Genomic DNA, 17,370 nt, shown 5'->3' with positions numbered 1-17,370 from the left:
ACAAATACATCATGATATTTTCGGTACTTACCGTAGTAACCTAATTACTATAATATAACCGGTAATACTATTGATACCGATGGTTCAAAATATACCGCCAGCCTTAGTCCTTAGACCTATATAATCCGATGAATAGTTAGTATTTTAAGTAAACTCATCGGGCGAGATTACTTAACAAACAATAAAACAATGTGATTTCATGTAAATTTTTATTTAAATTACAAAAAAATGGCGTATAATATAATATTATTATTATTGCTTTTAATATGTTTCGATCAAAATATAAACAACAGCTCGTGGACGAGCGAATCTAATAAAAAAATAACCGTCCGAATTCATTTCACATCTATACTACCTACCCCGTGCACGGGCTATAACTATAATTAATATAATATATATTTTTATTAATTTTTTTTTACCTATATATACGGCAAAACGTTTTATCTTCTAGGTTAGCCACGTATTCGTAATAAAAAATAATAATAATAATAACATTATAACAGTGTAATAACGACAATAAGACGCTGTTTTTCGTGAATATTTTTATTTGACATGTTTGTAACGGGACATATAATGTATACATAATGATAACAATTTCAGGGTCAGGAATTAGTAAACGACGATGAACGATTTTATACATTATTTTAATTTGTACGTTATGAATAATAAAAATACGATTACCCGAAAACCATCACCCTAAAATAGTGCTTAAACTGCGCTACCACCATCGCCCCCGAACACGGTGAGTAGCCAGTAATATGCGGTGAAACTACTCACGACAAACGACAGATAGTCATCGGGCTAAAAAAAACTTACATTATTATTATTATTACTATTATTATTTATCGTGTATAATACCGCTGAACACTCGTCGTCATATATATAAATAAAATATTTTTTCTACAGCGACAGTCTATATTTTTTTTTGTATCTAATAAATTTATTATTGAAAAAAAATAATAATAATCAAATTACAATATTACACGAAAACGCGCAGGGTGGTTGTGATGGTGTAGGGAGGCAGTGTGGTGGCGTCTATACGATATTATTGTACACTGCACACGCGAATTACAGCATAATAATATTATAATATTATCATCGTAACGACATATATTAATAATCGACAAAAAAACACTATTCGACGTCGGACACGTCCAGCTCGCTGATGACCGGACCGCCAAATGTCGAAGACGACGGCGGTTGTTGTGGCTGCTGTGGCGGCTGCCTGCGCATCAGGTTCTTGCCCAATTCCGGCAGCTTCTTGATGAGCATTTCGAACACGGGGTCGGGCAGCGTGCGCTGCAGGACGTTGAGCAGCTCGGTGGGCTGGCCGCACACCACTACCGCGTTGGCCAGGTGCTCGACACCGCGGACAGCGTCACCTTGTTCCAAGTACGACTCGCCCATTTGCACCTCCTGCAAGAAGAACCGCTGCACAGCCTGCTGATCGGTAAAGTCCGGGAACGCTGACTTGGCGGCCCGCGCCGCAAGCTCGTGCTCTTTGGCCAGCAGTCGCTTCTTGCGCAGGTTTGACTTGAAGTGTGGATCGCTGCGACGCTTCCGGTCGAAGTAAATGCAGTAGCCGACGAAGCACAGGCCCGCGATGCCTGCCGCGGCAGCGCTGATGGCGGTCTTTGAGACTTCGGTCTGTGGACATAGTAAAAATAATATAAAACACACGCAAATTCATAAGTTCTATATTATTAGTATCGTTGTATACGCATAATATGTGATATTCATTCAAACGTAAAATTCGATAGACACGATAAACGAAATTTGTCGGCCGATTTCGATCTATAAGCATGTCAAAAATCCAAGGACCCGATTCCAAGTTTCGACGACGTGTACCTAAGACCTAATTGCGGTTTAAATACGAAACAACGTATAGATACGATCTTTTGACCGCGCGCGTCGGAAGGTTGCAGTCGTTACCTACGTGGTGTGTGTAGTCATAGTAGTTATACGAATGCGACGTGTGACGTTATCAAAAGAAAAATATACAACAACGTATAATAACAATAAAAATAAATAAATCTGTGCAGGAGATTGTGTATTATAGTTGTTGGGACGTTTAAATAACAGATACCTCATATTTTTATACAAAAACTAGTTTCAAGTTACGATGATAATGAACCTGACGCCGTCGTGCTGCTGTAGTATCGCCCACGACCATTTTTTTCATACAACTCATACGGTTAAACGTTTTTGTTCGCTATTATAACCAGCAGAATATAACGAGCGAAGGACATATTTGCCCTTCACCAAATTGCAGTGCAGTAGAAGAACATGACTATGTGGATCATTTGCACGCCACACCCAATTTAATTATTATTTTTTTCATGTGCGCTTTGTATACATCATAATATAATAATTATAATGGGGAAAAATATACACGGTCAACTAATACATTGAACCTTGATACTAACAATAATTCTCGGCAAAAAAATATAACATATAGTTTTTTTTAAACCGATAAAGTTGAGTATCTACTATTTTTATTTATTTCTTCAGCCTCGAAATTCACAACAATTTCACCCCCTCCCTTACTCAGTCAACATCCAACGAAATTTTTACTTATCACGGAAAATCGACCATGATTCACAAATTTAATGTAATATGTATCTGTTATTGGATATATTGGAAAATTAAAACCATTATATTTATTTTAAGAATGTACTAACGAGATATATATATTGTGTGCACAGGTCATCAGCCTTTGCAAGACATAGAGATCAGGGTCGGGAATAGCAGTGCGGAATTACAAAGGAATCCACTGTGTTCTTGGTTTCCGGGAACGATCGGTAAGTTTTTAGAACTACAAATATAGAGACAACTGGTCCAACTGTTACATGGCCCTTACTGTTACGACAGTCGATCTAATTATACAACTCTTACAGAGGAAGGCACAACAAAAATCCTTAGCTGCGCACGACAAATCGTCGGACAACATGTATTTCTGCAATTGGTTGGCGTTGAAGGATCGCTGTCCCTGTGCGAAGTTGAAGTATATTCTACTGAAGGTTAGTTTATAGGTATATTGTGTTAATTAAGGGTAAATCCAAAATGTAACTTTTAGAGGTAACACGACCTCATATTATATTAATTTTTTTTTAATGAAACTATATATTTTATTGTGGTTTTGAACCTGTTTATAGAATTTTCTATCGACCGCTGCGCGCCGGGCAGTTCGTCAGCGCAAACGGACGTAGCCGTTTTCGACAATAAATGTTACGAGTTTAATGTGAATCGAGGCGCGTCTTTTGTTGATGCTCGGCAAAAATGTCAGGCTACGGGCGGCGACATTGTGCACGGATTCCGGGGGTCAGCGTCCACATTTCTGGCCGCAGAGCTTGAGCGACGGAAATCCCGACTTAAGACCCAGTTGATCTGGATCGGAGCGCAAAAAGAACCTGGCCTTACGTCCAGGACGTGGAAATGGGTCAACGGTAAGAATATAGCATGTTATATAATATTATAATATGAATATTATTATGATCCAGACGAGGAACGGAATGTATATATATCAATAATATAATACCTTATTGATTTACTTGCTGTAGGTGACGTGATAACGAAACCCACGTGGGGAAAAGATCAACCAAATAACTATAATGGCGAACAGAATTGTGTAGTGCTCGACGGAGGCCGCGAATGGCTGTGGAATGACGTAGGATGTAATTTGGATTATTTACATTGGATTTGTCAATATAGTGAGTGTTCCATACAACGCGTAACTAAATTCAATCTGTAGATATTTATCATACTGACAGTTTATTAATTATAACGCATTTTTACATACAGCACCAACAACCTGTGGGAGTCCTGACATCAAGGTGAACAGTACAATTGTGAGCCCGTATACGTTTAAGGTGTCGTCAGTAATTGAGTACGTTTGTCCGGAAGGACACTCCACGCAGGGTTCGGCTAAGAGGACGTGCAGCTCTAATGGGTTTTGGACTGGGACAGCGCCATCGTGCAAATGTAAGTATGATAGTGACCCATTGCCCAAAATATCTAAAAATTCTGATCAAAATATAACTATTCTATATGACAATTTAACAACGGTATACATATAGACGTCGATTGTGGACCGTTGAACGGTATAGAAAATGGCACCATAACACTAGAAGACAACGGCAAGACGACGTTCAAATCAATCGCCAGATATACTTGTAACCAGAATTACAGTCTGTCGAATGGTGACGCCAAGAGGACATGCACTGAAGACGGAAAATGGAGTGGGCGCACTCCGCAATGTCTATGTACGTACAAATAATTATCTATATGCTGGGTGACAATGCAAGGTGGACATTAAGTAACAACTCATAATTAGATTGATTTTAATTTATTTATTTAACGTAGTTTTTTTTTATAGATTAACTAAACTTTATCTTTTTAATAGAGTTAATAAATTATTAAAAACATTGTATTTTGTCTAAATTATTAAATATGATCGATATTATAAAAGTTTTTATAAAAGATAAAAATAATTTTGGGTTGTTTGAATAAATGCACACAATTTTAGTTGATTATATTTCATCTAATATTTCAATTATTGACTGTAGTCGACTGGTGTGGAGACCCACCCGAAGTGCAGGGAGCCGCTGTCACCGCTACGGGTCATAAAGCTGGATCCGTTGCCGTCTATTCCTGTCATCAGGGATTCGTAGCCGTCGGCGGACAGCAGGTCAGTGTAGTGTTCTTTGTGTAATATGTTATACAGTTTTTATCGAAATTTTACGATGTATTTATTTATCTATACAGGAGTTGAAATGCGGACTAGGAGGTGAATGGTCTGGCAAACCGTTGGTATGCCGGTTCGTGGATTGCGGACCTCCGCAAATCATCGAAAACGGACTGGCTTCGCTAGTAAATGGTACTACAACACACGGTAGTATCGTAGAGTACACGTGTGAACAAGACTACTGGCTCCAGCCCCACACCAGCCGCCGACAGATCTGTACTAAAGAAGCAAAATGGTCCGCTGACCCACCCACGTGCCAACGTGAGTATAAAAATTATATTATAATAATTGATTAACCTATTCATTTTTGTTAAAAAAAAAAAATCGTTTGCGGTTTTTCTGGAACAATAGTGATCACATGTCAAGAGCCTGAAGTGCCTACCGGAGGTTACGTAGTTGGTTACGATTTCAATATCCACTCAAGCATCGAATACCACTGCGACCCGGGTCACAAATTGATCGGCACGACCACGTTGCAGTGCAACAACAACGGCGAATGGAGTGCGACACCGCCTGAATGTCAATGTGAGTTTAAATACTAATATTATAGGTATATGCGTAAAAACTGGCCCTTATATATTGACAACAGAAAATTTCGTTTAATAAGATCAGTGAATACGGTGGTACGGGTCAAGGTTTGAGTGGTTTGAATTTATTAATCGATGGTTACTAATAAATGGTGAATTTTATTAATCGGTGGTTATATTAAGCGAAATTTACTGCATTATAAATGGGTAAACAATACTAAGCATATTATCTGTGATACACATTTCAGCCTTAAACAATTGTTATAATAATTATAATATAATGTATTGTTTTTGTATGCAGACATTGACTGTGGTAAACTCACACCACCAGTTTACGGTACGTTACATTATTCCAACGACTCCACACATCTCGACAGTGAGGTCAAATATAGTTGCAGCAATAACTATAGATTGACCGGAACAGCGATACGACGTTGTCTTGAAAATCAAGCGTGGAGTGGGACTGCACCGAAATGCGAAGGTAACAAACTCACTATAATTATTATTTTATCAAAAAAATCCAAGGGGGACACTGAATATAAATTAAGGTGATTAAGACAGCGACAAGGTGTTTAGTTTGAAAATAACTTTTTGATTTTTTAAGAAATAAGATGCCCTGAACCAATTTTACCAGAACACAGTGTACTATCGGTAACGGGTAACGATCGTTTATACGGACGAACTTTAATAAGGACTTCGTCTGATGCTGTATCTACATCTACGTACAAGATCGGCGCTCTAGTCAAATACCGCTGTGAACGAGGATACAAAGTCGTCGGTGAACCGATAAGCAATTGCGATGACACCGGTTCGTGGACAGGTGTAATACCGCAATGCCTTTGTAAGTTTTAAATATAATTATCACTGATTAGTGATAATTTATCAATAATAATAATAATAATAATAATAGGTTTATAAAGGTATGAGGTAAATATTTTTAATTCAATTTTTTATTAGACGTCGACTGTGGAACTCCCGAGAGTATCGACAATGGAAAATTCAATTTAGTGTCTAACGTTACATATTACGGTTCGGCGGTGTTGTATGAGTGCGATGATCACTTTCAACTTGACGGACATGGCAGAAGACTATGTCTTGAAAACGGTACATGGAGTTCAGAAACGCCTAAATGTCAAGGTAAGATATGAATTATAATATAAATTATCAAATCTAAAATACCAAGTTAAACTTACACATTTCGACCGCATTTTAAGAAATAAATTGCGACGAGCTCAAGAGCGAAAATAGTCTAACCGTCAGGGTAGCATCGAGAACTGTCGGAGGGATAGCGGAATACACATGTCCACGAGGATATTTCACGATAGACAACACTACGAGACATTGTTTGCCAAAAGGATCATGGAGCGGTAGACCACCAACTTGTCAAAGTAAATAAATATAAAAATACTTTATTCCTTAATAATTACGATATTATTTTGAAAATTTAGTGGTAGATTGTAAGCATCCAGGTCCAATTGAAAATGGTAGAGTCATAATAATGAACGATACCACGACATACAACAGTGCTGCAGAATACCACTGTGTACCTCATTTCCAAAGAATGGGTCCTTACATGAGAAAATGTTTGGACGACGCTCAGTGGTCAGGAGAACAACCATATTGCCAACGTGAGTTAAAACTAACCGTACGCCTGCTTAGTAATAAAGTAATAATAATAACAATTTTCTTTTGTAGCGATAGGTGCAGTTATAAGCGACACTAGAACCTTAGGTCTAGCTGTTACTGTCGGAGGCGGCATTGTTTTATTCCTAGTCATACTACTCGCCTTAATTTATTTAAGACTGTGAGTATTTTAAAATTAACAAATTAAATATACCATCCAAAATCATTTTATTATCGTTTTTATTAGAAAACGGCCGACTCCAGTAAAAAATACAGAAAACGTCGAAGGAGCAGTACGTAAAGAAGAACAGAATACGGCAGTCATGTCATACGCTTCATTAAGTGACGTACAGAATCATATCTATGATTCGGTAACAGACTACACATATGATGAACCAAACAGCTACTATGAGCCATCGCCGGTCTCTAAAGCAAAATCAGACCATTCTGGGGCCACTGTAACAATTAATGGTGTAGCTATTCGATAATGTTCCAAATTAATGGTATAAGATAATTGTAATATTTTTTATTATTGTAAATATAAATTCATATTTAATGTACAAAGTTAGTAATACTATTGAATTGGTAAAATATGTGTAATACATTAAAAAAAAAATGGAGAATAAAAGAACTCGGGTCGTTTTTGTACCTATGTATAAATTTAAGTTGATCAAATATTATATGAATAAACTTAAATTATATTGTTTATAAAAATATGTAATTATTATTTAATTTGTAAAAAAAGTGAGCTGTGAGTTATTTAAATAAGTCATAATTAATATACCTAAGTATATGAAGTATTTTCTGTAGTCTTGTGATAAATGTTTGGTTGGTTTAAATTTCAATTTATTATTACTTATAGATCATAATTATGGTTAATGGAATAAAATAAAACTTAAATATTTGTCAAAAATGTATAATAATGAATAGTGGGTATATATATATATATATATACTATAGTATATACCTACTAAGTTGAGTATTTTAATATACAATAAAGAAAATAATGGAAAATAATTTGAATGAGGTTGTTGTTCTTATATTATAGTTGAAGTTATTAAAATTCGATAAATTTAAAAAGAAATAAAAATTAGTTAAATTTTTTTCTATTCTAAATATTTAATAATATCAATAATAAAACATAATTACTTAACATAAAATTCTATGAATTTAAGGAGATTTTGAATAAATCATTAAATCTGTTAATCAAAAGAATAAAGACGGAACATAGGACTTTAAGTATAATTAATACTCAAGAATGAATGAAGTCCAGAATATGTGAATTATAGTATAGTATGTTTAAAACAAACGGAGGAACATAATTTTTAAAAAACTTTCATGATATCATAAACATTTAAGAGCAAGAAGACTAAGAAGAGATACTATTACTTGTTAGTATAGTACATTTCATATATAAATAATAAAAAAGAAGATGACAGAATTCAAAAACTACAGAGGATTGTTTGAATTATGATTTGTTTCACAAAACACATTAAAATAATACCAACCTTTAATGTTAATTAATTTTAAGTAAAAACAAATCAATAAAAGTAAGCATTGGTTAGTCACACATTATAATATAATTATTATAATGCATGTTTACATCACATTAAGGACATAGGTATCACTTTTTATAAATTTATAACAAACAAAGCAATATATAATATAAATAATGTTATTATTTTTACAGTTAATAAATCTATATTAATTTTTGTCTTTCTAAAATGATATGATAGGTAAAATTGACACAAATATTTCTTTAAAGTTGAAATACCTACCTTAGAATGAATTAATGAAATAACAATTACTTAAATATTTAAACACTAGAATTTTGAAAAAAAAAATATTCTCTTTCCGGTAATGAATGCAAAAGTGTTAATCTTCATTTAATAAATGAAGTGTTGATAGTGTTTTTGAATATTTCAATCAACCCAGGTTTATAAAAATAAGGACAATAAAATCTGTTAATATTAAATATATCTCAGATTTTTCAAAATGAAAAACAAACTATGTATTTATTGAATGAACGAGTGATCAGTTTTGAAATAAGAATCATTATATACAGGTACAATTTATTTGTATACATTATTTATAATATCATTGCCCTAATACTTAATATAATATTATTTTTTAAATAAAATTATGATTTAAGTTATCTAACTATCTGAACTTTTCATATAAATGTTTATGGAAAAAAGGAAAGGTTGATTATGAGTCCATATTTAGAGCATTTAGTTGGTGACTAGTGTTTTATTAAGCTCAAGGACTCACAATAGTTTATTTCCTTTATTGTTTAAACAAACTCTTTATCACATTAAAATTAATAAACTTGTTGAAATCACATGTTTTTGCTTAATGTAGGTTAAACTATCACTGATTTTGATAAAAACAAATTCAAATTCCAAGAAATCAGAATTTTATTTATTAATATAAAATATTTGTCAAGTAATAAGTTTAATTGAAACTTCCTAATTTATGGGTAATAAATTAATTTTTAAGATTGCAAAAGTCTATATCATTCTAAAGGATTATTGGTATTTATACTTAAACTGTTTAAAACTTGGGACAAATTACTACCTGTGTTAATTATGGTAGTAAGAAACTACAAAATTATCAATTAGAAGGTATTCAGATGGTAGTTGAGTTAACTTATTATTGCATTGGGATATATAGTAATAAGGTATTTATAACATATAATATTTTATATTTACAAATACATTACACGATATCACATTCACTTTTAGCGCCACTTATTCATTTCACTAAATGAATTTATAATGTTTACTTATGTATCATACTCAAGATATTATATAAACAATAATAACTAATAATCACAATTGAAACAATAAACTATTAAATATATATATATTATATAATACCTACTTATATGATGTAAATATAAATTTAAAATATAATACAGTATTTATATATAATATTCAAATAAATAAATAAGAACGAGAACAAAAAAATAAGAACATTTTATGGATATAAATTACAATTATACACCTAATGTGTTATTAGAGATGTGCACTTGATACTTTGATCAATATAATTTATAATACATAATTAATATATAGGTATATCATTTTTAATTTTGGCAAGGAAGGGATTTGAGAAAGACAAAGAAACAATTCGAATACTTGAAAAAATCATAATTTGTTGATGTCTACAAGTACAAATGTGTGCAGTAAAACAACAGGTGTGAAACTAAAGTATTTTTCACTTGAATTCTAGTCTGATGAGTCTATACTCTATACCAAGATGTGGCACTAGAAATTTACCACATTTTCATCTATTTTTAGAATTCAAACATTTAAAGACATACAATTTAAGTGATAAATAACAATACAGCCAGTGTATCCCAAAATACAAATATACTTATATCCTACATTATTAAATACCTAATATTGTGTGTTAACATAAAATGTTTTATGTTCACTGATTTTTGACATAGGTAACTAAAAGATTGAATAAGAAATTGCAATTTTCTTATTTCTTAAGGTGGAGTTATTTGTGGCATAAGCTCCTTAATGCCTTTAGACATATAATTTTAAATTTTGTTTTAGACAAGACAAGTATTCTATGGGAATACAAAACAAGGGCAAAACAAATGTAAATAGTTTAATATTAAAAAACACAAGGCCTACACATTTGTAATAGTATAATGATTATACTATAATCAACAACAAAACTAATCTCTGTTAAAAGATGTTTAAAATACTTAATCACACTTACATAAACTATCATGTAGGTAGGTAGAAATAAAAATAATAAATATTCAAAAAATACTTACTCTTTAAGTATTAAGAATAACAATGTTTTTTGTATGCACTTTACTGTTTGATTGCACTTTACCGTATTTTACCATTACCACTCAATAACTATATTAAGACCTTAGACAATATACTCTCTTAATAAATGAACAATGTCAATGTGGTTTTAATGACAAACAAAAATGCTTATACATAAGTAATATATTATTAAAAATTATTTTATATTATCATTGTTTGTGATCATCTTGTTATTCATTTCATTATCATAAATAATCATAAATTCAAAAATAATTAGAAAAAAATAACAATAAATAAATATTAAAATACCTGTGCCATGTTTCTCAGAAATACGTTAAATTTGTTGATAATTAAGATATAAATTGGGCAGTAGAGCGCATACAACAAGATATCATAATGTTTTACTTTAAAATATTGATTTTTAGAATTTATTGTTTTTTACAAACAGAATAATAACAGACATCGTTATTTTGTTTTGGTAGGTATCAGTGCAGTGTATCACTGATAGATAAATAGGTAGTATTTAATACATTTTTCTTAAAAGAGATACCATACCTTTATGTTTTACATGTATCAAAACACAAAAAATACTAATAATAATATATGTCTATTTATTTTACTATATATTTCATCAAATATTCATTATAAAAATTATCAGGTATGAAAAATAGGAGTAAATAATAAGAAGGTAAATTGATTTTTTTTCTTTTAATTTTGAATTTAATGTAGGTAAGTCTTAACAAACTGGTTTTAATTCAAATCCATTCATCGTAGTAAGTACCTACATTTGAAGGTAAAATGTATTCGAATTATAATAGTCCCATAAACATAATATTGGGGCATCAATATGTGGGTTAAGAATAACAATATTGATATTCCAGGGGAAGAGGCTTTGTACAGCAGTACTTTTTGATTGCGGGAGTCGGGAGGGTCAAGGTCAATGTTACACTACACCACGTTATTTGGACTCCGCGACGAAAAAAAATCAATAACACCAGGCTCCAGAAATGTCTCGGTTTCGAAGCGATGGACGAGGAGGGGAAGGGCACAAGTGGACCCGGCGGCGTTGGAGCCGAACGCGGTGTAAAGTATCGAAACATGACCATATAAAGTATCATTTGTGACCCGTTACGAACTTTCACTACGCCGTTTCCATAAATGGTAAAATACGTGTTGTACCGGCAGCAGCGGCCGACGAGATTTTTCTGTACGATTTTATCCACGTGAATTCGTTTCCCCGCCCAAGCGGCGTTCAATAATCATCGTTAGACCGACGGTTTGTAGATTTTCACTTACCGTTATCATGGCGAACCTCCCTGAACGATCGTCGACGTCCAAATCAAAACACGCGCCAAGTTATCGTCTGTAGACTGTTCTCGAGGTGGTGTGTCGTCCGCTTGATAGTGCACCGCTGCTGGCACATGAAAGACACAACTGAATAGTCCAAAAACCGATCAATTCATCGCACGATTCGCACGTGTGGTGCCCGATCTGGACTAGCAATGAGCAAATTTGACGATACCGATAAGATGTGAGAGGTTTACGGATTGTAGTCTATGGAACAATAATACAGTAGATAATAAATACTATATAGAGCTGAGGCCGACAATATCGGCGAAACAGGCGGAAAACGAGAATAAAAAACTATAATGAATTCAGTATTTCATTATTCAGTGCGTCCACATTAGGAGTGAAACCAACCAGTGGTGTAGTCGGCCTCGGTCGGCTATTATCGGTCTCCTCCGTACGCGATAACGTTGCGTCCTCTTATCGCATCGTCGTGTTTAAAAAACAATAATACCATCATCTATACCGAGAAATCTACCACCACCCGCTCACCATAGCCGTGACTCATCGTCGTCGCCGCGTCCATTCCCTTGCACCACGACCACGGACTCATTCGCATTCCGTACGTCAAACGTTTACAACTGCTCTACGACGTGTCCTTTGCCGACCGACCGCCCAACGCAAAACCATTTTTTCCTTCAATCTGTTTCTTTTTAGACTTCAAAATTGTGAGTATGCCGCGCGACAACACTTTTAAGCTATGTTTAGTAACTACCAGCGGCGCGATAGTATTACTATTTTTTAATTTTTATTGTGTTGGCCTATATAACTGGTTTGTTATCATTTGTTTAATCGTTCATTGTTTCGGACGGTTTCTTTCCGACGAGTCCTTGTCCTATGTCAGTCTTAAGACCGTAAGACGACATGTCGTAGTGTCGTATATGACGAGCAAAACATTAAAACGCGTTTCGTCCTTGAATCGTCCGTTTACTCTGACATACCTACTACCTAATGCCTATTTGAACCATAATAACTAGAGAAATTGTTGAATATCTTAAAGCTGATAATAATTTAATGTCGTAATGGATTAATCTTTTCAACAAGTAACCATGTTGACATTTCTTTTTACATTTATCATCGTTTAACTACATTCTCTTTTACTGATTGTGTACGTATCTACGTATATACGTATAACAACGTTAATGATTTTAAAAATGTCAAAAGAAACAATAATTTAATAAAAGTTATCATTTATAAACAATATTTAAACATTGTACTGTTTTATCATTCTTGATATTATTCTTATTTTTGTTTAATAATAATTTTTTATCCGGCTTTATTAAAATAATTTAAATAAGAAGTGATAACTAGTTACATATTTGTAGTCGTTAACTTAGGACTGTATTCTTTGTATAATAATGAATATTTTTTTACCATTTAAATTACTAAAAATGTTCTTTTTTTGTCTTTTAGTTAATTTTTCATAAATATAGGTATGTAGAAATGAATATATTTTTATACAATTTAATTCACATCCTTGAATTTCTAATCTAGTCTAAATGGAGTGGGAACCCAATAAAATATGACCCTTGTCACCTAAATCCTTTTATAGTGAAGTTATATCATTATAATGGACATTAAAGAGGTCAAAATTAATTGTTGCTATTTAGTGATGACCATAAATGGCATGAACAGAAGTTTTATTTGAAAAATAGAATACATTTCTTACATATTTTTTAAATAATCTTGCATAATAGTATCCATAAGAATGTAAATGAATCATTCAAAGTTTTTATCTGAAATACCAATTTATGACTCATTTGATTAGTAAGTCAATATTTTTGAGAATAATTTTAAGAATAGTGAAGCATTAACTTACGTAACAACTGTGTATAATTTAGAATAAAAAACTTAAAATTATAATATTGTGTAAAATTAAATAATTTTTTATAATGGAACAAGTGATGAATTCAGTAACTTTAGAATACTTGATTTTCTTGAGTGTATATTAATTTTAAGATTATTTTTATAGAGCGAATCAAGCATGTCACGGAAAACGGCAGTGAGGAGGGCAACCACAAAGAAACGAGCGCAGCGCGCTACGTCAAATGTGTTTGCCATGTTTGGGCAAGCACAAATACAAGAGTTCAAGGAAGCATTTAATTTGATAGATCAAAATCGTGACGGATTCATTGACAAAGAAGATTTGCATGATATGCTTGCTTCTTTAGGTATATTAACTATTCTTATTCTAAATATTAAAAAAAAATTAAAAATTATATGTATATCCTTAGGCAAAGATCCGACCGATGATTATTTAGAAGGCATGATGAATGATGCACCTGGCCCAATTAATTTTACTATGTTTCTAACATTATTTGGAGAAAGACTTCAAGGTACAGATCCTGAAGATGTAATAAAAAACGCCTTTGGTTGTTTTGATGAAAACAATGAAGGCGTAATTAATGAAGAACGTTTGAGAGAGCTTTTAGTTACTATGGGAGATAGATTTACAGATGAAGACGTATGTATTATTTATATTTATTATTTCAGCTTGCAACATAAATGTAAATGTTATATAAAATATTATTAAAAATCTACTCCCAAGTTTTTAAACATTAAAAAATATCATATAATAATTAAAGACTAGTGATGTACCTATAGAATTATTGCTCAACAATTTTCTATCTTTTTTTCTCTTTCTCATCATTTTCTGTTTGGCGTTTTATTATTTATTAATATTGTATATAGTTTTCAGAGTTTTCTACCTCTACTTTCAATTAGTTTTTATAATAATAATACAAAATTGTGGATGTTAATTGATTGTTTAGATAAATGACAAAAACTTCTAAGTAAAATGAATCATTTAAATGACTTAAAACCGAAAAAGTTATTTATACAATATTTAGCTTAATTTTGTTGTGTTTTTATATTATGGGTTATATTTATCGTTTTTTCCTATAATCTATTAGATTTTAATATTGTACTCAAAACCCAATAAATGTTTACTATTGATCACTTGATCAATTATTCTAGATTGATTTTCAATAGAAATGTAGGTCTTATCTAATTATGAAATGGTGCAATACAGCCAATATGCACTAAAAATTGATAAAATATAAAATAAAATTATCAAAAACTTTTTTATATAGAATGGTTGCGAGAATCTAAGAACTACCTAAAAGTTTCTGTTCCTGCTCTAAAATATAAATATATATGATGATAATTGTAGTACCTACAATGCGTCAACACATTTTTTTAAAATAATCAAATTATTGGAAATAAATAGAATAAATTGTCCTATGTCATCGAATAATAACCAACAACATACCTATTACGAAAAAATTAAAATACATGTTTTCATTTATACTAATTTGGTTACTTTAAGTTATATTGCTTATTTTCTTTATTAAATAAAAATATGCCCATATTTACTTAAGGCTCAAAATAAGCAAAATAGCACTTAAAACTAAATGTGCATAAATTAGCAAAATTAAGTTCTTTTAAAACATTTGAAGTGTGAAACGATTTTGTATCTTACTTTCAATGTTTCGTAACTCCAAAAAAAAATATGCAATGCCTAGCACTTTTTATCCCTATTAATTAATTTATATTAATGTGGTTGGCTAGTGCATTTGGGCTATTCTTATCAGTGAAGGGGTTCAATCAATTTTGTAATATGAATAATAGATTAATAAATTTTCTTTTTAAGGTTGATGAAATGTACCGTGAAGCTCCAATTTCCAAAGGAATGTTCAACTATATAGAATTTACACGTATTTTGAAACACGGAGCAAAAGAAAAGGATGAAGTTTAATTTTGTCTTTTATATAAAGTAAAATACTTCATCATAAACATTTACTCAACATAACATTAAAATTAATATATTTATATAATATATCAAAAATTGTATTATTAAATAATAATTCAAACTTAATAATGGGTGAAATAATTATTTATTAAGTTTATATATGTAACCTTTTTAGTTTTATATTTATTAATTCATAAACATTCATAAATATTACATTTATATTATACAACTTTTTTTTTTTTGTTACTCGTTCTTACAAAATTTTTTTAATATTATCTTTTTTATGGTTTAGAAATATCTGTTTTTATATTTACATTTTTACCTATACTGTCCATAGTAATTTATCCTTTTATTAAGATTAAAATTAAAATTCACTAATCGGTAGATTTCTTTCCCTATCATATTTATTTCATACATGTTTCAAAGACTTGTATTTGCGTAAACTATTAAATTTATCTATAAGTACATAAAAATAATAATTATATAGATTGTTTAAAATTCTAATTATAAACATTGGTACAGTGCCTAGTCTGTAAGCATGTAATAAAACCATACATTTCAAATTTAACAACTACATATTACTAGGGTTTAAAAAATGTTGGAACGTATATACTAAGTGAATGTATACCTAATATAATAAATTATAAAAGAATGTTCAGGATTTTTACAATAATATTAATTATTATTGATGATTTAAAGTTTAATCAAAGAACTAACACAAGTTTGTTGTTAATGTGTATTATATTACAGGTGTAAAATTGCTTATTGTATACTGCTCAATATTAGTAGAATATGTTGGAAAATGCAAACTCAAAATCTAGTTTTAAGCGTAAGCAGTGGTAAAACGTAACTAAAATTTACCCACCCACCCACTGTCAATTGGCATTACTTGTAATATATTTCTATATAAATTGTGATAAATAGTAGTACTAGTTATTGCTTGTCACTCTCATATTGGCACAGACCAACCTTAAATCTTAGAAAAAATTGAGAAGTAAGCACTTAACATTTGTTTTACCATTGAACGAAAGGACTACATTTTGAGGAGTTAAGCATTACCAAAGACCAAAGTTTATTTATTAATCTTCTAGTATTTCTTGTTAAATTATGGAGAAATCTATAAATATTGTTGGGAAAAAAAAGTAAATTTAAAGTTAATATTTTTTTAAGATACATTTGTAAATGGCTAAGTTTATTTTTGAAAAATTAACAAGTATCTTATTATGTGGCAAAAAATAAAAATATATAATAGTTTAAAAATAAAACAAAAATTCAAAACATCAAAATATTTTTATATAAATACCTACCTACAATAATTTATTGGTAAAATGTATTTGACGAGGTAGGTACCCAGGTTTCAAAATTAAAATATATAAGGTATAACACAACTAGGGGGGGGTCTTGGGTGGGCTTAGCCCACCCAGTTTTATATGTTATCAATAATAGTGATGTAGGGGTAAAGCCCTCATGGGTTGCTGATATCAATTTAGCCTACCCAGAAATAGAGCTCTAGTTGCCCCTATGATATAAGGCCATTATTTTCTCACAATATACAAAATGCTCCATTGTTCCAAGGTACTGTGCTAA

The 17,370-nt window shown here is 31.4% G+C and overlaps 3 protein-coding genes across 3 annotated transcripts in view; 2 read left to right on the top strand and 1 right to left on the bottom strand.

Annotated features, from left to right (window-relative positions):
* Positions 1-7,608, top strand: part of LOC132917853 (sushi, von Willebrand factor type A, EGF and pentraxin domain-containing protein 1) — a 62,423-nt gene extending 54,815 nt beyond the window's left edge. Inside the window, exons 5-20 of the mRNA XM_060978808.1 lie at positions 2,706-2,801; positions 2,898-3,020; positions 3,156-3,446; positions 3,561-3,710; positions 3,802-3,981; positions 4,077-4,262; positions 4,566-4,687; positions 4,765-5,005; positions 5,096-5,269; positions 5,573-5,752; positions 5,876-6,112; positions 6,229-6,408; positions 6,486-6,659; positions 6,720-6,899; positions 6,967-7,075; positions 7,142-7,608. Coding sequence (XP_060834791.1) covers positions 2,706-2,801; positions 2,898-3,020; positions 3,156-3,446; positions 3,561-3,710; positions 3,802-3,981; positions 4,077-4,262; positions 4,566-4,687; positions 4,765-5,005; positions 5,096-5,269; positions 5,573-5,752; positions 5,876-6,112; positions 6,229-6,408; positions 6,486-6,659; positions 6,720-6,899; positions 6,967-7,075; positions 7,142-7,382 — 2,864 coding nt within the window. The 3' untranslated portion in view covers positions 7,383-7,608. The remainder of the gene's footprint in view (positions 1-2,705; positions 2,802-2,897; positions 3,021-3,155; positions 3,447-3,560; positions 3,711-3,801; positions 3,982-4,076; positions 4,263-4,565; positions 4,688-4,764; positions 5,006-5,095; positions 5,270-5,572; positions 5,753-5,875; positions 6,113-6,228; positions 6,409-6,485; positions 6,660-6,719; positions 6,900-6,966; positions 7,076-7,141) is intronic.
* LOC132917855 (mitochondrial import receptor subunit TOM20 homolog) lies at positions 196-12,333 on the bottom strand. Its single transcript, XM_060978811.1, has 2 exons — positions 11,982-12,333; positions 196-1,647 (listed from the first exon to the last, which is right to left on the bottom strand). Exons 1-2 carry the CDS (start codon positions 11,988-11,990, stop codon positions 1,135-1,137), a joined length of 522 nt encoding a protein of 173 aa, XP_060834794.1. The 5' UTR covers positions 11,991-12,333; the 3' UTR covers positions 196-1,134.
* A 187-nt stretch (positions 12,334-12,520) lies between these two features.
* LOC132917854 (myosin regulatory light chain sqh) lies at positions 12,521-16,435 on the top strand. The gene is made up of 4 exons (XM_060978809.1): positions 12,521-12,700; positions 14,005-14,203; positions 14,267-14,496; positions 15,685-16,435. Exons 2-4 carry the CDS (start codon positions 14,017-14,019, stop codon positions 15,787-15,789), a joined length of 522 nt encoding a protein of 173 aa, XP_060834792.1. The 5' UTR covers positions 12,521-12,700; positions 14,005-14,016; the 3' UTR covers positions 15,790-16,435.
* The last annotated feature ends 935 nt before the right edge of the window (positions 16,436-17,370 follow it).

This window comes from Rhopalosiphum padi, chromosome 1, assembly GCF_020882245.1.
Source record: "Rhopalosiphum padi isolate XX-2018 chromosome 1, ASM2088224v1, whole genome shotgun sequence".
NCBI lineage: Eukaryota > Metazoa > Arthropoda > Insecta > Hemiptera > Aphididae > Rhopalosiphum > Rhopalosiphum padi.
The sequence above is the reverse complement of the archived record's forward strand: the minus strand, read 5'-3'. Positions and strand labels throughout refer to the sequence as shown.

Coding starts and splice junctions, on each gene's coding strand:
- LOC132917854 (XM_060978809.1), top strand. CDS start 14,017: ATGTCACGGAAAACGGCAGTGAGGAGGGCAACCACAAAGAAACGAGCG. Junction 14,204..14,266: donor TGATATGCTTGCTTCTTTAG/GTATATTAACTA, acceptor GTATATCCTTAG/GCAAAGATCCGACCGATGAT. Junction 14,497..15,684: donor ATAGATTTACAGATGAAGAC/GTATGTATTATT, acceptor TTTCTTTTTAAG/GTTGATGAAATGTACCGTGA.